Source organism: Heptranchias perlo, chromosome 6, assembly GCF_035084215.1.
Source record: "Heptranchias perlo isolate sHepPer1 chromosome 6, sHepPer1.hap1, whole genome shotgun sequence".
In the NCBI taxonomy this organism is placed as follows: Eukaryota; Metazoa; Chordata; class Chondrichthyes; order Hexanchiformes; family Hexanchidae; genus Heptranchias; species Heptranchias perlo.
This window is the reverse complement of record NC_090330.1, coordinates 25,047,481-25,074,398: the sequence shown is the minus strand read 5'-3', so window position 1 is coordinate 25,074,398 and position 26,918 is coordinate 25,047,481. Positions and strand designations below refer to the sequence as shown.

At 40.1% G+C, this 26,918-nt stretch overlaps 1 protein-coding gene across 3 annotated transcripts in view; it reads right to left on the bottom strand.

Moving 5' to 3' along the window:
• stard13b (StAR related lipid transfer domain containing 13b) overlaps positions 1-26,918 on the bottom strand; it is a 398,947-nt gene that overhangs the window by 150,524 nt on the left and 221,505 nt on the right. The window contains exon 1 of one of the 3 annotated variants that reach the window (XM_067985952.1): positions 12,095-12,501. The exons of the other annotated variants lie outside the window; for them this stretch is intronic. Within the exon in view, the coding sequence (XP_067842053.1) occupies positions 12,095-12,215 (121 nt within the window). The 5' untranslated portion in view covers positions 12,216-12,501. Of the gene's footprint in view, positions 1-12,094; positions 12,502-26,918 lie in introns of those variants that run through there. 3 annotated transcript variants of the gene reach the window in all.

The following is a 26,918-nucleotide window of genomic DNA, read 5'->3' as shown; positions in this document are numbered from 1 at the left end:
GGTGTAGCACTGGAGGAGGTTACAAAGATAGGGAAGGGCATCACGCTGGAGGGATTAAAACACAAGGATAAGAATTTCAAATCTGAGTCATTGAGGGACTGAGAGCAAATGTAGATCAGCAAGGATGGAGTAATGGGCAAGCAGGATTTGCTGCAGGTTGGGATACAGACAGCAGAATTTTGGATCAGTTGAAGTTTAGAGAGAGTGGAGGATAAGAGGATGACAAGGAAAGTATTGGCATAATTATGTCTGGAGTTCACGATGGCATTTATATGAGTTTCAACAGCAGATTGGCTGAGGTGGGGACATCAATCGGTGATGTTACGGAGTTGGAAGTAGGCAGCCTTTGTGATGGAGAGGAACATAGGATCAGGAGTAGGCCATTCAGCCCCTTAAACCTGTTCCGCCATTCAATGAGGTCATGGCTGATCTGTATCCCAACTCCATTCACCCACCTTGGCTCCATGTCCCTTAATACCCTTGGCTAGCAAGAATCTATCGATCTCAGATTTTAAAATATTTATTGAATTAGCATCTACTGCTTTTTGTGGGAGAGAGTTCCACACTCCTACCACCCTTTGTGTGAAGAAGTGTTTCCTTACTTCTCTCCTGAATGGCCTGGCTCTGATTTTAAGATTATGTCCCCTTGTCCTAGACTCCCCCACCAGCGGAAAAAGTTTCTATCTACCCTATCAATTCCTTTCAAAATTCCACAAACCTCTATCAAATCACCTCTTAACCTTTTATATTACAGGGAATACAAACCTAGTTTATGTTATCTCTCCTCATAATTTAACCTTAGAGCCCTGGTAACAGTCTGGTGAATCTGTGCTGCACTCCTAAGGCTAATATATCGTTTCTAAGATACAATGTCAGAACTGTACACAATACTCCAGATATGGCCTAACCAGGGCATTGTATAGCTGTAGCAAAACTTCCTCCCCTTTATATTTTAGCCCTCTAGTTATAAAGGTTAACATTCCATTAACCTTTTTGATTATCTTTTGTACCTGACTACTACATTTTAATGATCTGTATACATGGACCCCTAAATCTCTTTGGACCTCCACTGTTTCTAGTTTTTCATCATTTAAAAAATACTCAGATCTATCCTTTCTTGGTCCAAAATGGATGATCTCACACTTAACTGCATTGAAATCCATCTGCCACAGTTTTGACACTCACTTAATCTATCAATGTCTCTTTGTAATTTTATGTTCCCGTCTACACTACTTACTATGCCACCTATTACTATGCTCTCTATTGTGTTATCTAAGCCATTAATAAATATAGTGAATAGTTGAAGCCTCAATACAGATCCTTGTGGGACACCATTAGTCACTTCCTTCCAATTTGAGTACATATCCATTATCCCTACTCTTTGCCTTCTACTATCTAACCAATCTCCTAAACAGGTCAATAATTTGCCTTCAATTCCATGAGCTTTACTTTTAGCTAACAGTCTCTTATGTGGAATCTTATCGAATGCCTTCTGGAAGTCCATATAAACTACATCCATAGACATTCCCTCATCTACTACTTTAGTAACTTCCTCAAAAAATTCAATTAGGTCCGTTAGATATGACCTACCCTTTACAAATCCATGTTGGCTCTCTCTAATCAACTCAAATTTCTCTAAGTGCTTAGTCACACTGTCCTTAATTATAGATTTCAATAACTTCCCCCCACAACATATGTTAGACTAAGAGGTCTATAATTTCCTGGTTTCTCTCTCTCACCTTTCTTAAGGATATGGAGTTGGAAGCTCAACCAGGGCAAACAGGACACTGTGGTTGTGAAAAGTCTGGTTCAGCCTGAGACAGTGGCTAGGGAGGGGGCCGGAGTCAGGGACAAGGGTGCACAGTTTATGGTAGAGGTCGAAGACAATGGATTCAGTCTTCCTAATGTTTAGCTGGAGGAAATTACAGCTAATCCAAGGCTGCATGTCAGACAAACTGTCTGATGAAACGGAGGCAATGCAGGAATTGAGAGAAGTGATGGAGAGTAACAACTGACTGTCAACAGCGTTCATGTAGAAGCTGACCCCATTTCTGTGGATGATGTCACAAAGGGGCAGCATGAACATGAGAAAGAGGAGGGGCTAAGGATAGACTCTTGGGGGCCTCCTGAAGTGATGGTGCAGGGTTGAAAGAGAAACCAATGATAGAGATCCTCTGGGCATGACTGGATAGGTAAGAGCGGAACCGAGAAAGGGCAGTCCCACTGAGCTGGACAATGGAAGAGGATGGTCTGGTTGAGTGTGTCAAAGGCTGCAAAGAGGTTGAGAAGGATGAGGAGGTATAATGCACCATGGTCACAGTCACAGAGGGTGCCATTCATGACTTTGGTTAGGGCTGTTTGGTGCTGTGGCAAAGGTACCCAGCAAAGACCAAGGGGTAGTGAGGGGTAGTGAGGGGTGGGGTGAATGGAACAAGAAGGACATTGGTGAGGTAAATCTAAATCATGAATGGCAAATAAAAGGGGAAAAAAGGTTGAAATTGTTGCTGTGATGGTCATACACAAACAATGTTACCTCCAGTGACTGATACCTTTCAACATCTGGAGCTTGGCTCATGTTTACATTATAATGGCAGCTACAGGAGTCAGATTAGACGAATTAACATTTTGACACGTTCTTGAACTGCTGTATATTAAAGGATATACCGAGCCATATTTTGTCAGCATGTGCAGGCTTTTAGCCTATTAATTGTAACACAGTAGCTCAACATGATCCCTTTCACCAGACTGCCCCACATCTGATAATGTTCTATTTACACAAACTCTTTAAAGACTGCAGCTGCACCACACACCCAAACAAAAACTCGAACAGGATCTTACTTCGTCGAATGCTGTTAACAAGGGAAAGCAATTCCGCACATTTAGCTGAATCTTCAAATAATATTCAGCATTAAAAGTGTACAATTTTTGAGAGGGATTTTATACAATAGAAGACAGGTGCTATTTATTCAAACCGAAAAATTCATTCAGATCAGTACTCAGTGGATTGAGGACAACACCAGTAACTAAGCACCATGGCAGCTTCAAAACATTGAGCTTCTGCAGATAATAATTTCATTGTCCAATTATTATATACAATTGTGAGGACTTTGATTAAGCAGAAGGGCATTTATGAAAACTTGAAAGAGTAAAAAGGCTAGTTGCCGCGCTGGTTGGCTTATCATCAGAATTTGAAGGCTGCAGTCAATTCACAAGAATTGTGCCTCATTGTGCACAGCAAGGGAGCTCACCACTTTTCTGATATCAAACAAATACTATTTTTGTAGCCATTTATTTTCACCTGTTGTTAGTAGCTGCTTACTCTGAGCTTGTTACAAGCTGTGAGCCATTAATGCAACTGTGTCCCGACAGTTCAGTTTTTCACCAGGCTTAGTTTTATCTTTAGAAGCCGGCAGGTTCTCCTCACGGCTTCTTAGTTTTCTGTTGCATTTATAGAAGTACAGCCATTAGAAACTGGGCCTGATATTCAAAATGTTCAAGGAGCCTTTAGGTACAAATCTGGTGCACCTCCATTCCATGGTTTTCTTTTTTGCAAGATACAGGGCAAAGTAAGCACTTCAGCAGCTTTTTAGTGTCACCTAAAATTGGAGTGTAGATGAGGAAAGGAATTTTTCGGATTTAAAATATTCCCAGATTGTGTTGTCTCCTTTCCCCTTGAAAGATGAAAAATATCTCATAACGTTACTGCCATTTTGAGGGAATCTGCTGACTTGTCCCATTGTTTCCTAGGACTGCCTCTATTGATATGCGATAGAAGTGCATTTAGCAGCACATTAATGAAATTCTAGTCCGTACTAATGAGTTTGAATGATGTGGAGATGCCAGTGATGGACTGGGGTTGACAATTGTAAAGAATCTTACAACACCAGGTTATAGTCCAACAAATTGTTGGACTATAACCTGGTGTTGTAAGATTCTTTACAATGAGTTTGAAGACACTGTTAACAGCCTGAATTTCTTTAAGCCATGACTAATTATTTGACGCTACAGTTTACAGAAATAGTGGGTGTTTGTGGGACCTGTTTGTACAGCATGTGAGTGAAACACTAGGGGGTAATTTTAACCTAACTTGCCGGGTGGGAATAGCACTGGATCGGGTGAAACTCCAGTTTTACACCCCGCCCAATATTGCTCTCCACTGACTTCAATGGAGGATAAAATCATGCGGGGTCTAAAACCAACGTTGCATCCGATCCCGTCAGTTTCCGGATGGGCGTGTTAGGTTAAAATTGCCCCTTGCAGACTGTGGATTACACCAGAATAGTTATCCTACAAAGGCGCAACTTCTATAATGTTAGCAGTTTTCAATATTGGTTGGTGGTTCTATTATTATTACTTAATAAGTCTTTCTCCGATTATGTTACACACAGGGGTCTAGATTGTGACTTTATGCAATAGTATAAGACAGGTGATAACCCATTTTACACCTCTCCTGATTTTTATTTTTATTGACTTCAATGGAAATAAAAATCGGGAGAGATGTAAAACGGGCTGCCGATACATTATCACCCATTTTACACAATCACACAAAGTCAAAATCTATCCCAGGGAGTCAAGACTAAGTATGGTATAGTCTTCAGGTGAAGTGGGGTTAGAGGGTGGAAGAATAATCAGTTCAGGGTGCAAAGATACAATTCAACCCCAATTTTAAAATCATACATTCAGCCTTTATTTTTAAAGAATACTTTAATTTTCAATCATTATTTTTGTAGTTAAATAACAAAAGTTACAGCAATTTGGGAAGCAGAGAAGTAGAATTTGTAGCAGCATAGGAGTTTCTCTGCTGTAGATGCAGAACTGAGGCGCTATCGCACCACCACTGGCAGGGAGGGTATATTTACAGTGTGATAAGATTACATAGTCAGTTTCCATTATAAATGTAGAAAAGGAACATGTAATGGGAAAAACTTGACACAAAAGTGTGACTAAAATATGACAACAGCCAGTAAGGTTTTGTAGACAGGAAATATGCACATGTGTGGCTGCAAAAGATGGTTGTGAAAATGAAAATACAGGGTAGGAGTTAAGGGAAGTTTCTCAGACTGGCAGAAAGTGGGAAGTGGTGTCCTGCAGGGATCCGTGCTGGGACCACCGTTGTTTACCATATACATAAATGATTTTGATTCCAGAATTGGAGTTATGGTGTTGAAATTTGCAGATGACACCAAATTGGGAGGGAGTATAGCTAATAATGTGGAGGACTGCACAAAATAAAAGGAAGAGATGAACAGGCTTGCAGAGCGGGCAGATAAATGGCAAATGAAATTCAATATAGTGAAGTGTGAGGTAGTTCATTTTGATAGGAGGAACAAGGAGGCCACTTTATCCTTGGAAAATCAGAAACTAAATGGGGTAGAGGAGCAAAGAGATCTAGGAATACAGATACGTAAATTGTTAAAAGTAGCAAAAGTAGTTGATAAGCCCATAAAGATTGCAAAGTACTGGGGTACATTTCTAGAGGGATAGAATACAAAAGCAGGGAGGTAATGTTAAACTTATAAAAAATCTAAGGTTGGACCACACTTGGAGCACTGTGTGCAGTTCTGGTCTCCATACTACAAAAAGGATATTGAAGAACTAGAGAAAGTGTAGAAAAGATTTAAAAGGATGTTGCCAGAATTGAGGTGATGCAACTATCAGAAAAGATTGAGCAGGCTGGGGTTCTTTTCTCTGGAAAAGAAAAAAATAAGAGCAGACCTAATAAAGGTCTTTAAAATTATGAAGGGGTTCATTAGGGTGGTCGGGGAAACTGTTTCCACTTGTAGATGAGTCCAGAACAAAGGTGCATAAATATAAGATAGGCACAAGTGGACCAAATAAAGAATTTAGGAGGAATTTCTTTTCACAGAGAGTGGTGAAAAATGTGGAACACGCTGTCACGTGGAGTGGCTGAAGCAGAGAGCACTGGAGGCTTGATGCATACATGAAAGAGAAATGAATAAAGGGATATTCCAGCAGGGAGGGAAGAGGTAATTAGAATGGGAAGAGGCTCATTTGGAGTATAAACACTGGCACTGGCCAGTTGGGTCGAATGGCTTGTTTCTATGCTGTAGATTCTATGTAATGCTATGTAAGATTTTTTATATAGTATATAAAGTAACAAACAAGAGTTGACCAAGCGTGGAATTCAGATATTGTTTGTCACTAAAGATGGAGGAAAATCAAATAAAGCCAACTAAAAGAGATCCTCTTTTTCCAGGTTCCAGAAAGTCAGAGGTAGCATCTAAATGTTTGAGAATTTGTGTTCCTGCAAAGTAATTATAGCAGAACCAAAGTAATTATTTGGTTGGTAATGGGATTGGTGATTATAGGCTTAGGTAAGAAAAAAAGTAAGAAAGATCTTGCATTTATATAGCACCTTTCATGACCTCATAACAACTCCAAAGTGCTTCACCATCAATGAAGTACTTTTGAAATGTAGTCACTGTTGTAATGTAGGAAACGCGGCAGCCAATTTGTACACAGCAAGGTCCCACAAACAACAATGTGATAATGACTAGATAATCTATTTTAGTGATGTTGCTTTGAAGGATAAATATTGGCCAGGACATCGGGGAGAACTCCACTGCTCTTCTTCAAAGGATGTGAAGGCGTTAGACAGGGTGCAGAAAATATTTACTAGAATGGTTCCAGGGATGAGAGACCACAGTTACATGGATAGACTGGAGAAGCTGGGGTTGTTCTCCTTATAACAGAGAGGTTAAGATGAGATTTGATAGAAATGTTCAAAATCATGACGGATTCAGATAAAGTAAATAAAAAGAAACTGTTCCCATTGGCGGAAGGGTCGAGAACCAGAGGACACAGATTTAAGGTGATTGGCAAAAGAACCAAAGGCGACATGAGGAAAATTTTTTTTACGCAGTGAGTAGTTATGATCTGGAATACGCTGCCTGAAAGGGTGGTGGAAGCAGATTCAACTGTGGCTTTCAAAAAGGAATTGGATAAACATTTAAAGGGAAAACATTTTCAGGGCTACGGGGAAAGCGCGGGGGAGCAGGACTAACTCGGTTGCTCTTACAAAGAGCCGGCATGGGCTCGATGGGCCCAATGGCCTCCTTCTGTGCTATAACCATTCTATGGTTCACCTGAGAGGGCATAGGGCCTCGGTTTAACATCTTATCTGAAAGCTGAGATGATCAAGAACCCAATGGGATACAATGGCTCCTAGGCTGCTGGGACTGGGAAGCTGTCAGTGAGGTGAAGCGGTCCAGGGTTGAATACTCTGGAGCTTATTTCATTAACCCTGGGGACCAGGAAGTATTTATGTGAGACTTTCCCTCAGGAGTTTCAATACATGGAATGAAGTTTAACAGGGTACATTGTGAGTGGCGCGTAGAAGGCATGGGTTTGAGAAGCCAAATGGTCTTTTCTTTGCAGGTGTCCTGGCCATTTATCCCTCATTCAACATCTCCAAAAACAGATTAACTGGTCATTTATCTCACTGCTGTCTGTAGAACCTTGCTGTGTGAAAATTGCCAACTGTATTTGCCTACTTAGCAACAAGGACTACACATCAAAAGTAATTCATTAGCTGTGAGGCACTTTGGGATGTCCTACATGAAAGGCACTATATAAATGCAGGTTCTTTCTTTCTTGTTTCATGCCCATCATGTTGGTGCTGGCTCTTTGCTAGAGCATTTCAAAAGTATTCACAGTGCTCTGTTCTCTGTCCAAAGCCTTGTATCTTTCTCTGCTTCAAATATTTATCCAATTTTCCCTTAAAAGAAGCAGTGGTATTTGCATCAACCAATTCCGCATGGCAAAGCAGTGCAAGCTCCAACAACTCTCTGTGTGAAGAAACCTCTCTCCTAATTTTCTTCGTGATAGTTTTAAATTGATAACCCCTTGTCACTGATTCCCCAACCAGAGGAAATAGTCTTTCCATATTCAGTCTGTCAAAATGCTTCATAATTTTAAAAACTTGTATTAAATCTGGTCCCTGTTGCAGTGCAAATTGTCCCAGCATCTCAAATCTCCCCTCATATCTTTAGTTTCTCATCTCTGGTATCATCCTGGTGAATCTACACTGTATGCCCTTTATGACTTTAATGTCCTTTCTATAAAGGGGTATCTAAAACTGCACAAACTATTCTAACTGTGGCCTAACCAGTGTTTTATATAAATTCATCATTACTTCTTTACTCTTGTACTTCATGCTCCTATTTATAAAACCCAAAATGTTATTGGTCTTTTTTACGGCTTTATCTATCTGCACTTACATCTTCACGGAATTATGTATTTGAACCTCTAGGTTTCTCTCTGTTTATCTACGTCCTTCAAAGTACACTCTCACTCCTTGTTTTTCTCCCACTTTCACACTTATCCATATTGGATTGCATCTGACATCTTGCTGCGCATTGCACTAATCTGTTCATGTCTTTCTGAAGTCTTTCACAGTCCTCCTCACTTTTTGCCAACCTTCCTATTTTTGTGTCATTGGCAAATTTCAAGATTATATTCACAACACCCAAGTCAAAATCATCTACATGTACCAAGAACAAAAGTGGACCCAGCACTGACTTCTGAGGTACACCATACTGAGCTTTCTCCAGTTCAAGCAACACCCATTTAACCTGACTCTTTGTTTCTCGCCCAACAACCAACTTTGTATCCAGGCTGCTATATGACCTCTTATAACATACACCTGAATTTTGCTGACAAGCTTCTTGTAAGGCATCTTATCAAACACCTTCTGACAATTCATATACACTCCATCTACTACATTCCCTTTATCTGTCCAATTGATCACCTCTTCAAAAACACTCAATTAAATTTGTAAAACTTGACTTGCCTTCAACAAATCCGTGTTGGCTATCCTTGATTAACCCATGTTTACTAATTTTATCTTGAATTATGGACTCTCGAAGAGTTTTCCCACATGCCATTCAGACTTGGTGGTTTTTCCACCTTGAGGCCTGCTATTTCATACCCAATTCATTTTCTACAGTTAGCTCTATCAATTGTTCCAAATCTTCCTCTAATACACCTATGTTCTCAGGGGTTGATTTCTTTTCCCCTCCCTAGACTGGGGATGCTGAGGCCAAATGTAGCATCTGTTCATTACCTGATGAGATCAGTTAACTCACAATGGACTGATGATTGAATGTGGGACATTCCTGATCTGTACAGCTTTGTGCCAGACTGCACATGATGAGGTGACCCAAATAATATTTTTTTTAAAGTTTGAAAAGAAAGGGGAGAATTTGGAAAACACAGAGATTAGTTTAGGAGTTATTAATGTGATCAATGGTGACTTACTTGAAAAGGACTCTACTCATGCTAAAAATATGGCAGCATTTGGGTTGAGAGGAGGTCAGTTTTTACATTAGTTCTTGTTCTTCTTCCTCAAATTATCTTTTTGCAAGTTTGCATCAAACCCTGTAATCCATTTTTGTGCTTGTGCTCAAGGGAGGACAAATTGGGCCAATTAGTTCTTTGATATTTTAAGTCCCATGGACTCCTTTGTTTTTAGTGAACTAGATTTGTTCTTTAATTTCAAAATGTAGAAAACATTAAATGCCCAAAATCTGTACTTTATATGTTACTTGAATGCTTCTGATTCCTGCTGTTGTTTCTGTCCATATAGTGACCTAAAATAAACCTGTTTCCTATTTAAAAGATTTGCATCACTCAATCCATGCTTGAATGGTAATTATGGCTGCTAAATGCTCCCATAATATGGTATAACTGCAATTTGGAAAAAGGATAAATAAACATGTAACTTCTTAAAGATGAGCATTTCATTTTTGTTGGTCCACACAGGCTGTTCCCACACTATTTTTAAGATTCATTACGCCCACATACTCCAAAACTTTCTTGCACATTATTTTCTCTTCGTAATATATGTTCTTACACTGACAATCTTATATAGATTTACTTGAAACACCACAGAACTCACCTGCCTTTCTTTTTTTTATGTGTTTGTCGGGGGGTGGGAGGGGGGCAATCCCCAATATCATTACAATGTATAAACACAAGAAATTTTGTTGTGAATAGAATCTTTAAGCATAATTTATTGCCCTTTATACTGTAGGCACTGGTTTGCCACTAGGACTTGGTCTAGAGCTATAGGAGCCGGCTGGACCTCGTTATACTGTTGACTTTGCACTGCTCTCGCATCAAGTTCCATTCACCCATGTGCTCGCTGACCCACACTGGCTCTCGGTCCAGCAAAGCCTAAAATTCTCATCTTTGCATTCAAATCACTCCATGGCCTTGCTCCTCCCGATCTCTGTAACCTCCTCCAGCCCTACAGTCCTCAGAGAACTCTGAGTTCCTCCAATTCTAGCCTTTTGTACATCCCCGCTTTCCTTTGCCCCACCATTGGCGGCCGTGCCTTCAGCTGCCTAGGCCCTAAGCTCTGGAATTCCCTCGCTAAACCTCTCCGCCTCACTCACCTCCTTTGAGATGCTCCTTAAAACCTACCTCTTTGACCAAGTCACCTGTCCTAATATCTCCTTCTGTGGCTCGGTGTCAAATTTTGTCTGATAACACTCCTGTGAAGCGCCGCGAGATGTTTTACTACGTTAAAGGCGCTATATAAATGCAAGTAGTTGTTGGTTTTGCTCCATATCTAGGGAAAGTAGAGTTCTGCACATGAATGCTTTAGTGCATCAGAGTTCCACTCACTGGTGTGGTAATACCAATAGAATTGTAGTGTCCCTGCTGCTCCTGCCCTGGCTGAGTTCAGTTAACTCAGGGATCAAAGCTTCCTGCTCTCTATGGCTCAGCTACTCACTGGACAAACTTTATTAAGCAACTGGGGAAGCTTTGCAATTTACATCTTTAGGGACAAAACTGATGCAGCGTTTTCTCTTTGCAAAGACTTCAATGATAACAGCAAGATAAAAATGAAACCTGTGTATAAATAATTAAGCAAGAAAAAAATGAAATCTACGTACAAATAAATAATAGAAGTCAAGTGATTGCTTTTTAAAAGGACCTATTTAATTGGCTGAATATGTGTCTGGGAAACTCTGCAGTTACAAAGAATTCTCGTGGTCTGTGGGAATATATTTCCGTTAATAAAAAACTTCCCCACCAAAAAAAAGCAAACAACAATTGCTGGCCCGAAGTCACTTTTGGATTGTACAGTATGATCTGACCCAGTGAAGACTTTTCAGTAAGATGACCAGACACGAATGGCAAGCAGCCCAGTCCAGCTCTGAAATCCTTCTTTACACAATCTACACCGGCTTAGTTGACAGCTGGCTGCTAAAATCTATGGATTTGCACTGGATGTCATCCTAGCATTTGCTTTGCACAAACCAGTAATGAGATGATATTGAAATAAGCATCTGCCCTCAGCATGCAGTATGTAGAAGCAATTCCATTAAGAGGCACTAGCTGAGTCACTGTCACACTGACTGACTTCTGCCAATTGCTCAATTTTTGTGCTAAAAGTCTGAAGCAGTAATTTTGGGAACAAAATCGTGAAGTTTAGGAGAAAAAAAAACACCCTGAACACGGAGAAACTGTGTTTACACTTCCTATTTGTGAAAGGCCGAGCAACCAGGAGACCGTCCCCACAGCGTTGTCTAACATTGCTACTTAAAGCACAGGACTTTGTGACTATTGATTCACAGCTGGAAGCCAGTTTACCAGGGAACCGAGCGTCTCAAACAACCTTTCAATACAAATCCAATTCTATCGTTAGGAAAGGAAATGTCAATCATGACATGTCATGTCAAAATACCATCAAAATCCCCCCCGATCGGCCAAGCATTTACTTTATATTCCGAGCATGTTATGGTACACATTTGGCAAACTTGTTGCGTAAAATAATCGATTGCATTCTCGATTCCAGGAATGTAACAGCCACGGGAGCTTGTGCATTGAGTCCTCCAACAACTCATCTTCTCCAGGTCCACTCCCATTCAAACTTTCTAATGTGATCGTTTCAATTTTAAGTTACCCTTTTCGCAACCTACCGCAGCGAAACCTGACTAGAGGATGGAAGAATGCATTACAAACCTGGAAGATGCGGCTAGTTATATAAATAATAATTCTCCCCCACCTAGATTTTCAAGAATAAAGTTTATGGGAGTATGCAATCCGGGTTTAGGGAACTGACCTGCCAGCCGGCGCTCCCTGACATTTTTCCACAATAAATCCCAAGCTTTGGCGGTGGAGTCCTTCAGATGCTCGCTGAAAGACCTCCTCAGTTGGTGCCTCGCAGATTTCCGATGGGCCATCCCTTTATCCCAAGATTTAACGCTCTTGATCCCCAAAACAGCAGCTACTCCATGGAATTTCCTCCACCCCCTCTCCAAAATTCCCAGCTCCTCAATCCCTGGATTACTGACTCCCAATGTGTCGATGGACCCTGAGATGAAGGTTGACTGCGAACTGCACCGATACAGAGCTGCCGATGGCTTGTAGCATGGCTAGCTCAACGCTGATCGTGAGATTTGCTTTTGCTGGCTGCTTGTAGGAAAGCAAGGAGGGCTGGCCAGTGTCCCCTTGGCAGGACCCCGTGCTTCCTCCTCCCAGTCAGTACGGTACCAGATGTGCTGTGCTTTGACTTTCCCACTGACGCGATTACAGTAGCTGCTGGGAGGGGGCTCTGCTCCTCTGCAGCACAAACCCGGCTGTCCCAGCAACAGATGCACTCACTGACTCTCTGCATCGGCGTCTGAGAGCTGCTCCATCACTATAACGGTGCACACACTTTCAATGTATTTTTCTGTCGTTACAATTAAAGCCTACATAATTTCTACTTACAATATCACAATCTAATTATCTCACATTAATCCAGTAAAAGATATTTTCATGATGCAGCTAAAGTCAATTTTTTTTCCAATTCAGATAAAAACAAAATTAATATTTATTCAAGTTTTGAATAGCACAACACTCTCACTCTAAAAAGCTTGAATATATACTGATTTTACCTTTATCTGACAATATATGTGATTGTATTAGCACCTTGAAAATATCCTTATTAAATGAATATCATTTCATAGCGAGTAGAGCTCTCACTAAGGTCATTTCAACACCAATCTTGTCTTTTTGTCTAATAAGTTGGCTCACATGGAGTTCTGCCTGGCAGGCAAAATCTCCAACAGATTTTTTAAAAATGATCCACGATGTGATGACATAAATCAAATCACCAATAACACTTGCCACTCCATTTTTCAAATTAAAATAAATCCTAAACTCTATTAGTATGAATGAAACGTAACATCACATGTTTTACAACATGGCAGTGTTACAACTGAGTTTTTGGAGCTGGATGTTCCCGACTTTGCCAAGAATTGAGTAAATATTCCCCAACGAGGCATACTGCCCCTTTAATACAAGACTCCATTTCCAGATATATATTGAAGTGAAAATAGTCTGTAGTCAACAGATAAAGTCAACATATATGGAAGCTGCAAGTCAAGTAGACTTCAGCTTTAAATGCAAATATAATTGTAAGAATTTCTGGCCTGCCTTTCAATGTGCACATGGTTAAATAAAAATTGCACAAAAATGATGACTGTTAAATAATTATCAGGTTCCAATAGTTACTCAAGTCATACAGTTTTTATAATGCAATGTGATGTTTGTATTTGTAACATTTAAATGAGGGTTACTATGGTTCTCAAACTTTGGGGCATGAGTATCTGGGTGGGGTGCAGCAGCAGACAAAAAACATTCAAATAGGGTATCTCTAAATTTCGTAAAATTAAATCCCACGACCAGATACTGAAAAAAAAATTTTGGCTCCTGAAAGCAATTGCAAATTGTTTTCAAAACTCGAAAGGCATAAAAAAGTCTAGAAAAATTTGAATCGGAAAACTGACGTGCGATTTGGAGGATCCCTTTGCAAAAAATCTGGGTGAATTTTCACTGTTGCTCTGTTGGGATTGAATCATTGCCAGTATCATCAGTTACATTGTGGGCTGCTGCTTATCTCCACTTTGTACTTATCATAACAGCGGAGTGGAGCTGGTGCAAATTCATTCATTCCAGCTCAAGCATATGTTTACCTTTCTCACCACTACAATTTTTTGTTTGGTACGGGACAGTGTAGCTCTTATGTAAGTTAAACTCAAATGCCCATTAAGATGACTTGAGAGCTCCCAAAACAATGCTAGACAAGAGACAAGAAATAACTGGGAATATGGAGATAGCAGACATGTAGGAAAGAAATGGGAAAAGAAACATGTTACAGGAAACAAGAGCATCAAAATATTCACATATCTATAAAAATTCAAATCTAAAATGAAAACAACACCAATTAAAGTGACAAAAGTCAACATTTTCTGCATGGCATGTCCCTAGAACCCCTTAGAAAACAAGTCTAGGGTCTCGAGAGCTCAGTCTCTCCTTCAAAAATCTTCAAAGGCAAGACAAAAATGGAGATATTAGAAGGGGTGATGAAAAGCATGGTCAAAGAGATTTGTTTTAAGGAAGGCGCTAAAGTAGGAGAAGGAAAGTGGAGAAGAAGTTTAGGGAGGGAATTCCAGGGTGTAGAGCCTAAACAATTGAAGGCATGGCTGGCAATGGTGGGACGAAGGGAGGGGAGATGTACAAGAGGCCAGAATCGGAGGAATGCAGAGTTCTGGGTGGCATGGCGAGAGTGGGGGTGGAATTGTATGGCTGGAACTATAGAGATATGGAGGGGCAAAACCATGTTGGGATTAAACACAAGGATTAGGATTAGGATTTTACATTGGACGCGCTGGGGAACTGGTAGCCATAGGTCAATATAAACACCCAAACATTTATACATCATCAACAGGTGTTACTGTCATGGTGACAACTACCCCGGAGCAAATATAATTTCCTTAGCTTCGTAATTAGTGGTTGACCTATAAAATCATTTAAACAAATACAGTGGGGTTCATTTTAACTTTTGCTGAGAGTGTAAAAGGGGTGATATTGGATCAGCCGTCCATTATACACCTCTCCCGATTTTCCTTTCCATTGAAAGAGATGCATAATGGGCGACTGATCTGATATCACCTAAGTTACACTATTGCCAAAAGCTAAAATGACCCTCTATGTCTTCAGACTCAAAAATATACTGAAAGGGCAGAGGAAGGAAAGAAATTTGGGGATTTGACTGCATTCCTCTTGGGGCCTCAGAGTTCAGAGATCAAGGTTACAGATTTCATCAGTACTCATTAGGGACAATACAAAGACTGTGGAAGCAAGACTTCTTGGCTTCCTCCTGACACTTGGTCAATAAACTTCATAGAAAATTCTTTCTACCCATGCTGCGGACAATATGCACATTGAAAGCTAGTAAAAGGGTCAAAAGCCAAACCAAATGCCTGTCAAGGGATTATAACCATATTGAGATAAGTAATTAGTCATACATATACACTGGACATAGATCTTCCCAGTAATAAATTGAATGTTATTTCTCAAAAATGTTAGTCTCTAAGCTTCGAATGTGATCATCAACCAATGTCGCTTGCACAGTTTACATGTTGCCTGAACTTCTCGATTAAATCAATCCAAGGTATCCATTATTCTCCAATTAACTAAATAGTAGAGATATGCTTTACCTTGGAGGACAGCACACGTCTAATCTAGTTAACATCATCTTGCTGAAAGAATTTTCCAATTACCGTGGACTAAATTTGCAGGACTTTCTCTGGCATCTTAGGCAGTCCTGATATCCCTTTGAACATTACCCATCCTGTACATCTTTAACTAGTCTTGTTTTCTAGCAGCCCCCACGCCTCCCAATGGGACCAAACAGATCTCTATATTTATCTTTTATAATTAGGCTGATCCCAGTATTTAACCTAATTTTATGCCAGTATAATAGCCATAAAATTGGGAAAAATGTCAAAGTCTTTTATTTATTTCTATGTCTAGTTATTCTGCTTCATCTGGGAGGGTGGAATAGCCCAAGCAGAGTTCCTCGCAGCAGCCATCCACCAATATCACTTAATGATTAGGAAGCAGAATGTGTCATTAAAGTGGGCCAGGCTAAACAATGCCTGTTCGCCCTCTCCCTTAAGCAGAGACACACTGCTTCAAGTCTCAGCTTAACTCAGTTGGTAGCACTTTTGCCTCTGAGTCATCAAGTTGTCGATTCAAGTCCCATTCCAGGATTTGAGCACAGTCTCTACCCTGGCTCTTCAGTGTAGTATTGAGGGAGTGCCGCATTGTCAGAGGTAACCTTCTTCAGATTATATGTTAAACCAAGGCTCTGTCTTCCTGTTCATAGCTATTCATGGGACCTTGCAGTAGACAAAATGGTTGCCATATAATTACAGTAACTGCATAATGTAATTCATTCTATGTGAAGCACTTTGGGACATTTCTGAGAGCTGTGATAGAGTGTTACTTGAAGTGCTTTTCTGTCTTACTTTCTACAATATATCAATGCCCTGTTCCACTACACCTCCCTTAGGAGAATTATTTAAGCAGTAATTTAGAGTGTGTTTACTATGGTAGGCTAATTGAAGACAGGTTGGCTGATTGAAATGCCGGCCTGGAAGTTGAGTCCTCCATTCCCTGTTACAGTACAGACATTTGTACATTATTGCTAATCTATGATACCTACAAAAAGTTTCAGAAAATTATTTCCTTGACAAAGTAACTGACTAATAAATATAGATATACTTAAGAAAAACCTGTGGTTCCCTTGTCAGAATGCAAGCGCAGCATGACCTGTAAAAATATTATGCTAAACTATCCTCAATTATATTTGAAAGGGTGGTTGGCAGCCAGTCATAACCTGGAATTGCTTGATTATGTTTTAAATAAGATATAACTCCTGAAAGGGTGCAAACTTCCTTCTTAAATAAACAAAACAACTTAATCCTAAACAGAAGCCCAAACAGTGGCATCACACTGCAGGCAGAGCTGTTAAATGACTCCGTTTTTCAGATTCATCCGTAAGAATATTTTTTGGCTCCACATTCACGTGACAGTGTCTGGCTAAGTAGTACTTAACTTGCACTGAATACAATCCACAGGGGCAGGAAAACTGTTTGGATTCCATCCCTGACCACCCGTCTCATCACTCTATTTTGCTCTGTGTGGTCTGCAGCTGTACATTGCTCGGCATTTTAATGCTAACTGTCCTCTCCTCATCCAATAAAAGGACATACTTTAGATCTTATTTGTGCTTAGAATTAATGAAGCATGGATTAATCACATTTTCCTTCGCAGGAAGTGAAACATATATATAAAATACCTTCAACATCATTGTTTGATGTATGTTGCTGACAAAAAAACCTCTCCTGGGAGTTTTCATGTTGCAGTATTGCTATTTTTATTTAATATGACAGAAAGCGTTAAAATACTGAAATATTTGTACATTCAAGAAACCTTGCAGATATATATGATTTTATTTTGGAAAGTTAAACTTTGCAACCATCACAGCCATACAGAAATTTTATTATGAAGCTGGCATCTTTTTATGAGAGTGCCTGACAAGATGAATGTTGCTACGCACTATAAACATCTAAATGGGGATCATCCATAAACATTTTATTAATGCTGTCCTGACAAAAAAAGATGGCCAAAGTTTAAGTTACTGATCTTGGGCAACAGACAATGAAGGTAAAGCATGATAGGCCAAATTCCCAAGTAGCCTATAAAACCGTTACTCTTGCAATCATTTAAATGCAGGTTCAAAAATAAATAACTCTAAGCTATGTTACTCTGGGCTGCTTATCTAATAAGGACTTTTCTATTCACTCATGCTCCAGTGGAATTCCCTTAATCCTTGGCATTTGGAGTGGTTGTGGAAAAGGGAGCCAAGAACATGAGGTTAGCAACCTATTTGCCCTCAACAAAATGCTAAAAATGCTCAAATTTGATTCAGACCTTAACACTGCTCAGAGCCACAAGCTTCATGTTCAGTCAGTGCTATATGGAACATTTTGAGGAATACACACGATAAACTCACAGGTAGTGACAGCAAAATGGCAGAAATATTAAATAATTACTTGGCCTCACTATTTACCAGGGAGATTAACATGATGGGCATGACATTAGAAGATGAGATAAAAAAAATATATAAAGACATTTAAGATAGAAAGGGGGGAGATAATTGATAAACTAATCAAACTAAGAGAAGAAAAACCCTTGGACCAGATGGATTGCAACCGTGCATGTTAAAAGAAGTTAGGGAAGAGGTAGCAGAGGCACAATTACTTATATATTAAAAAATCATTAGAAAAGGGAATAGTGCCAGAGGACTGATGGACAGCTAATGTGATTCCTATATTTAAAAAGGGAGATAGAACCAGTCCAGGGAACCAAAGACCAATTAGCTTAACGTCAGTGGTAGGGAAGATAATGGAATCCTATCTCAAAGATGTAACAGAAAAACATCTAGAAACCAAAAATATAATAAAGAGTAGTCAGCATGGATTTCAAAAAGGAAGATCATGCTTAACCAACTTTATTGAAATCTTTGAAGAAGTAACAGAAAGGATAGACAAGGGTAATGCTGTAGATGTAATATATTTGGATTTTCAAAAGGCCTTTAATAAGGCACTGCATAGTAGACTCATGACTAAGGGGGTCAGAGCATGTGGAGTCAAGGGACAAGTAGCAGAAAGAGTAGCAAGCTGGCTACAAAACAGAAAGCAGAGAGTAGGGGTTAAAGGTTGTTACTCAGACTGGCAAAAGGTGGGAAGTGGTGTTCCACAAGGATTGGTGCTGGGACCACTATTGTTCACCATTTACATAGACAATTTGGACTTGGGAATCGGAAATGCAATTTCAAAATTTGCGCACGACACCAAATTGGGTATAATTAATACTGAGGGGGACTGCAACAAAATATAGGAAGACATTAATAAACTTGCAGAATGGGCATGTAATTGCCAAATGAATTTCAATATAGATAAGTGTGAGCTTTACATTTTGGTAGGAAGAATAAGGGGGCCACATACTGCTTGGATAAGAGTCTAAATAGGGTAGAGAAGCAGAAGGATCTGGGGGGTACAGATACATAAATCACTAAAAGTAGCAACGCAGGTTAATAAGGCCATAAAAAAGCAAACCAAGCACCGGGGTTCATTTCTAGAGGGATAGAATTGAAAAGCAGAAAACCTATGTTAAACTTGTATAGAACCTTGGTTAGACCACACTTGGAGTACTGTGAACAGTTCTGGTCTCCATATTATAAAAAAGATACAGAGGCACTAGAGAAGATGCAAAAAAGATTTACTAGGATGATACCAGATGTGAGAGGCTATTCCTATCAGGAAATATTGAACAGGCTGGGTCTCTTTCCTCTAGAAAAGAGAAGACTGAGGAGTGACCTGATAGAGGTCTTACAGATTATGAAAGGGTTTGATAGGGTAGATGTAGAGAAGATGTTTCCACTTGCAGGGACACCAGAACTAGGGGCCATGAATATAAGATAGTCACTAATAAATCCAATAGGGAATTCAAGAGAAACTTCTTTACCCAAAGAGTGGTTAGAATGTGGAACTCGCTACCACAAGGAGTAGTTGAGGTGACTAGCACAGTTGCATTTAAAGGGAAGTGAGATAAACACATGAGGGAGAAAGGGATAGAAGGATGTACTGATAGGGTTAGATGAAGTAGGGAGGGAGGAGGCTCGAGTGGAGCATAAACACCGGCGTAGACCAGTTGGTCCAAATGCTGTACATTCTATGTAATTCTATGTAATTATTAGCCTTTGATAGAGATTATTGACTACACCTCAAAATGAACAATAACATTAGACTTTAATGAGTATTGGTCTTGAAAATTCATTCTCATAGAATCATAGAATCATAGAAAGGTTACATCATGAAAGGAGGCTATTCAGCCTGTCGAGTCCGTGCTGGCTTATAAAAGAGCAATCCAGCTAGTCCCACTCCGCCACCCTATCCCTGTAGCACTGCAAATTTTTTCCTTTCAAGTTCCTTTTAAAGATGATCAGTTTACTGTGTGTATTAGAAACAAGTTGTTTCACTGCAATAACCAGGCATCTATTTCATACCACATTGTATTCCCTATACCCAACAGTATGGGTCATTTATGTATTTTATGACCGCACTTCTCATGTCTCTATAAACACTACAAGGAAATGTTCTTTTCTAAATCCTGCTGTATACTAAATAAGAACTCTGTTGTATTGAGCAGAATGGAAAAATGTTATTCTGCATTAAGGAGTGTTGCCTTCACTGTTTAATATACTGTGATTTCGGCAGAATGAAAATAAAAACATGCCAATGCGGCTTTATTGCAGGCAAAGATTGTACAAATTGTGGATGCTTTCCAAACTTGGTGCATGATAAACCAATGAATACATTCAGCTGCTTCAATTATTCAACACCATAGTGTTTGAGAGTGCAGAGTGGAATATTAGATATACTGCTGCTCATTTGGAAGGCAGATTCACTCAAAACCAATGAGTACCACTGTCCTCTAATCAACAGGTATAGAAGATGAATTCTAGCCAATAAATTCTGAGTCGGCTTACTCATTGTATTACTATTTTTACATAAGAACATAAGAAATAGGAGCGGGAGTAGGTCATAGGGCCCCTTGAGCCTGCTCCGCCATTCAATAAGATCATGGCTGATCTTCGACATTTTAGACGTATGTAAATTAATCCTTGACTGCTGTGTGCAAAGTTAGCTGTATTACTTGGTGTATTTACACATACTTTGCCTATTTTACATCAGTCAATATTAGTTTGTTATTTAAAATGAAGGTTAATAATTTTATATATGACCAATGCAAGATTGGGCTTCAGGGTGCTTTAGATACTACTGGTGACAACAATGTTTCAACTATTCAGCTACGAGTCTGGTCTAAGCAGAATGATTACACCATTTATTTTGTATGCAGTTGTCACTCTATTTGTGTGTAATTAAACATAAACACGTGTTCATGTGTGTCCAATGTGATGCAATGCAAACTAACAAGACTGATGTATCTATTTAGATTGGAATATGCAGGCAGTTTTCCATGTGAACATAACTAGGAACATTAGCATTCATGGGGCAAGAAAAGAATGGTTGGCCTAACGTGCTCTTTTTATTTAATGTTAGGGAACCATTGTTACCTTCTGAATTTATACCAATGCGCATAGAACTACTACCGTCCCAATGCTTCATGGCACTCTATAATTTTTTAAGACCTTTGCTGGTGCTGGAAATCAGCACTTTGCCCTCTCACTCTTCAATAAGAGAAAGCTGGGTAATGTAGCATAGTGATTATGGTATCGGAGTAGCAACCCAGAGGCTGTTAGTTCACAATCCTACCGTGTCAAGTTGTGAAATTGAATTCAATAACTGGTCATTTGTGGGTTGGCACCAGAAAAAAATGGCTATGAAAGCTAGTGGAACCTGGAATCAGTAATTCAAGAAGGCAGCCCACCACCACTTTTCAGGGAAACTAGCGATGGACAATAAATACAACCATGCCAATATCATCTACATGTGGAGAACAAATAAAAAAAGGAAGGGATTGTTTTTTGGATGTGGGTCTATATGGCGAAAATAAATTGTCCTGTTAGGCTCATGCATATGTTTAAAAGCAGTTGCAACATAGAGTCAAAATGGATTCTGTTCTCCTAATTTTAAACGGAAGGGGTGAATTTCCTCTGGGTTCTCCCACTCTGCCGTCGTAACTTCAGTGGAAAACCCATTTATGTGTGTAAAGGGATTTCCGCCGAACTTCCGCCAAAATTTTGGCAGTGGAGCGGGAGAAGCCCCAAGGAAATTCACCTCCTAAAAGACAGCATTGAATGGTTGTGAGAGCCAAAAGGTTTTCTTTGAACTAGGACTTCAGTAACATCAGCTGTTTGTTGAACTAAAATCATAGCATATCTCCAATGTTGTGACGTGTGAACATAAGAACATAAGAACATAAGAAATAGGAGCAGGAGTAGGCCGCAAGGTCCCTTGAGCCTGCTCCGTCATTCAATCAGATCGTGGCTGATCTTCAACCTCAACTTCACTTTCCTGCCCGATCCCCATATCCCTTGATTCCCCTTGAGTTCAAAAATCTATCTATCTCAGACTTGAATATGTTCAACGACTCAGCATCTACAGCCCTTGAGGGTAGAGAATTCCAAAGATTCACAACCTGCTGAGTGAAGAAATTCCTCCTAATCTCAGTCTTAAATGGCCGACCCCTTATCCTGCAATTATGCCCTTTAGTTCTACACTCTCCAGCCAGGGGAAACAGCCTCTCAGCATCTACCCTGCCAAGCCCCCTCATAATCTTATATGTTTCAATGAGATCACCTCTCAGTCTTCTAAACTCCAGAGAATATAGGCCCATAGTCTCCTCATAGGACAACCCTCTCATCCCAGGAATTAATCTAGTGAACCTTCATTGCACTGCCTCTAAGGCAAATATATCCTTCCTTAGATAAGGAGACCAAAACTGTACACAGTACTCCAGGTGAGGTCTTACCAAAGCCCTGTAGTAAGACTTCCTTACTCTTGTTCTCCAATCCTCTTGCAATAAAGGCCAACATGCCATTTGCTTTCCTAATTGTTTACTGTACCTGCATGCTAACTTTTTGTGTTTCTTGTACCAGGACACCCAAGTCTTTCTGGACACCAACATTTAAAAATATTCTGTTTTTCTATTCTTCCTACTAAAGTGAATAACTTCACATTTCCCCACATTATACTCCATCTGCCACCTTCTTGCCCAATCACTTAACCTGTCTATATCCCTTTGCAGAATCTTTGGGCTCAATTTTAGGGGGCAATTGCGGGTGCATTGGGGGCGGGGGGGCTCCGAAAATCACGGAAATCCCTTTCGGGTTCGGATGCCGGCTCCAACCCATCAACTTCCGAGTTTCCCAGGGCGACCCAAAGCCGGAAGTCCCGTCGGCTTACAACAATTAAAGAGCCAAATATACCTCATTGAGGTAGTTAAGGTAGTTTACCTGTGACAGATGAAGGGATTAGAAAGATTTTTAACTTACCTGGGCGGCTTGCCCACCGCTTCTGATCCATGCCTGGTGAATTCCCCCCTCGCGTTGCAGTTCCTGACGGCAGCCAGCCTGTCAATCAGGCTGGCTGCCGGGCGTGAAACCCAGAGAGGATGTTAATCATCAGCAATCAACATGTGATTGCATCAGAAATGGTAAGTTTTGTTCATGTGGGTTTGCCACGCGACCTTCACCCCCCCCCATCGCTGCCAACCCGCCACCATTGCAAAATCGACCCCTTTATGTTCTCCTCACTGCTTACTTTGCCACCTAGCTTTGTATCATCAGCAAGCTTGGATACATTACATTTGGTCCCTTCATCCAAGTCATTAATATAGATTATAAATAGCTGAGGCCCAAACACCGTTCCTTGCAGTACCCCACTAGTTTCAGCCGGCCAACCTAAAAATGACCCATTTACCCCTTTTTTCTGTCCATTAGCCAATCCTCTATCCATGCTAATGTATTACCCCCAACCCCATGAGCCCTTATCTTGCGTAACAGCCTTTTATGTGGCACCTTATCGAATGCCTTTTGAAAATCCAAATTTACTACATCCATTGGTTCCCCTTTATCCATCCTGCTAGTTACATTCTCAAAAAACTCTAATAAATTTGTCAAACACGATTTCCCTTTCATAAAACCATGTTGACTCTGCCTAATCATATTATGATGTTCTAAGTGCCCTGTTACCACTTCCTTAATTATGGATTCCAGCATTTTCCTGAAGACTGATGTCAGGCTAACTGGCCTATAGTTCCCTGTTTTCTCTCTCCCTCCTTTCTTGAATAGTGGGGTTACATTTACTACCTACCAATCCACTGGGACCGTTCTAGAATCTAGGAAATTTTGGATGATTATAACCAATGCATCCATTATCTCTGCAGCCTCCTCTTTTAAAACCCTTGGAGGTAGGCCATCAGATCCAGGGGATTTATCGGCTTTTAGTCCCATTAGTTTCTCCAATACTTTATCTCTACTGATAATAATTACTTTAAGATCCTCACTCTCATTAGCCCCTTGGTTCCCCACTATTTCTGGTATGCTTTTTGTGTCTTCTACTGTGCGATTTTCCTAGGATTGATATAGCCATATATTATGTAACTACCTTGTATATTGTGTAGGAGTTGAAATCTTATAAAGATTGTCTGCTAAAAAAAATTCAAAGAACATCAAAGGGAAGAAATCAAACATCAGCCGCCTATACCCCAGATTCTGGCATTCCCTCCTGAATTCCCTCTGCATCTCTGCCTCCCTCTCCCCCTTTAAGACTCTCCTTAAAACACACATCTGACCAAGCTTTTGGTCAGCTTCCTAAATATTAATATACACCAAAATATTATTCCAGTTTTTTAAGGTCCTACCAAAAAATATAGATGGATGAAGTAGGGTGGGGAATTTGGAAGCAAACTGGGAGTCTGTCCCCCCTCCTCCAGATTAGATATGACAGATATATTAATAAACTTCATCCCAACAATTATCATCTTGTCCCTGATTTAATTTGAATATTTATTTAACTTGTGTTATTTGTTCCACTTTCCTGTTCTCATTCATGAACACTGAATAATTTCAAATTTCCTTTCTGTTTTTCTGAAGATAGTAAATTTCATTCCTTCACCGTACCACAATCTAAGTGTGGCATCGATTATTATTGTGCATACAGAGGTCCAAATTACTCTTGTGTGTGATTTTTTGCATACTGGTCAACAATTCTCATGTGTGGCATTTTAAAATTTTATTTTGAACAGGCTAATGACCTTCTTAAGACGGTGCATACAGGAAATCGACATGAGTGCATTAGTGGGTATGCTAAAAAATAACCCACAGAAGAATTTCTGGAAAATGGATTATTTTGAACTTTGAATTTGGATTTCATTGATGTGAAATTCTAGTACCCAAATCCCAAAACTAGCAAAGACAGGCGTTCATAACTAAGTTATACCTCCATATACTGCCAGTGAACTATGAACCCCCACCCTCCACCCCCCAGCACCACTGACCTTGGGATGGAGACCTCATCATCTGACTACCACGGTACTGGGTGTATCCTTCACTAAACTATTTGGGAACACCAAAAGATCACCAGACCACAATGCTGCACCAAGTCCCCTCCCCAAACAAGCTGTAAAAATCAAATATGTTTTTAAAGTTACCAGGCACTCGCAAACTTGACATTGATAAAATTCTGACCCCTTTGGATTTGGACCAGAATTAGAGCTCATCCTGTGTCTGAACTTTTGGAAGATCATTGCAGAAATCTTTTGAATAGAATTTTAAATATTTGCTTATTTCTTGTAAGGGTATTTCGAGAAGGCCTCTGAAATGTGAACAGGGAGAGCAGTTAATGGCAGTTACAGGAAATACAGTGCTGCTGGGAACACCAGCTGTGTTTACACTATTTGTCCTTCATGTTTGTCATTGGGACAGCTTCCACAGATCTGTTTATATACAAATAACTGTGGAAGAAAATAAAGATTGTTATCATCTCACCTAAAATTTCATTTTCTTCCCAAAATCAAATATTACATTGATTCCAATTGTATTATGAAATGTACATACAATGTAATCCTCTGTAAAGGGTGGAATCATTGTTCATCAGTGGAAATTACTGACCTCCTTTACAAGAGCATAAGGAACTACTCACCTAATCATATAGCTGAGAATGCTAAAACATTTAACTGCCTATTTTTAGATTACAATCCAAGCACTAATCACTCGAGAGGAATCCCTAACTACACTGGATAACTGATCAAATCTCAGTTAATCTGGAAAGTAATATCAAACCCATCTGTTCACGCAAGAATGGAAAGTAGTTTTGGGATACATAGAGTAAACTCTTGGGACCAGAGAAGATAAACTTAATCAGGCAGTCAGTAAGGACAGAGGTTCACGTTGCCATGGGGAAGCTGTGACAGGGTGATCTTCAAAGGATCATAGAAAAGTTAATTGAAGCAAATTAATAGCAAAATAATACTGAGAAAACAGGGTAGACATTGGACCTCGTCGTGCCTATTTTACTGGCATAAAACAGGGATGAGTACCAATTTCGGGGACCAACGGCTTACGTCCCAAGGACGCCTGAAAGATGTCTGATCGAATATTGGGTTGGTCATTTTTCAGGCATCCCTGGCGACCGCCTAATACATACATTGGGCTCTTACATATGTAAATGAGGGGCCTAACATCTATTTTAGGCTCACCTCTGCTAAATTAGATTCTGATGAGCGAAGCAGGTGCTGGGCCTGTTCCCCTCAGGGTTTTTCAGTGGTCACCGCAGCTTATGCAGTGACTGCCACCAAAGGCAAGTCTCAAGAGCAAATCCATCTCCCAGTTACACCTTATTTTTTTAAACATTCTTATTTCGTTGCATAATCAGTTGTGCCAGGGCACTATTTAAAAAAAAATTGCTGTGAAGCCAGGAGGAGCAGGTGTGTTCCCCTGACTCCACAGTACTTGTGATCGTCTCCTCCTGTGGCCGTTTCACACCCCAGGACTTAGAAAACATAGAAAACATAGAAAATAGGAGCAAGAGTAGGCCATTCGGCCCTTCGGGTTTGCTCCGCCATTCAAAATGATCATGGCTGATCGTCTAACTCAGTACCCTGTTCCCGCTTTTTCCCCATATCCCTTGATCTCTTTAGCATTAAGAAATATACCTATCTCCTTCTTGAATACATCTAATGACTCGTCCTCCACTGCCTTCTATGGTAGAGAATTCCACAGGTTAACCACCCTCTGAGTGAAGAAATTTCTCCTCATCTCGGTTCTAAATAGCATACCCCATATCCTGAGACTGTGACCCCTTGTTCTGGACTCCCCAGCCATCGGGAACATCCTCCCTGCATCTAGTCTGTCTAGTCCTGTTAGAATTTTATATGTTTTAATGAGATCACCTCTCATTTTTCTAAACTCTAGTGAATATAGGCCTAGTCGACCCAATCTCTCCTCATACGTCAGTCCTGCCATCCCAGGCATTTACCTGAGGAAGGAGGAAGCCTCCGAAAGCTTGTGAATTTAAAATAAA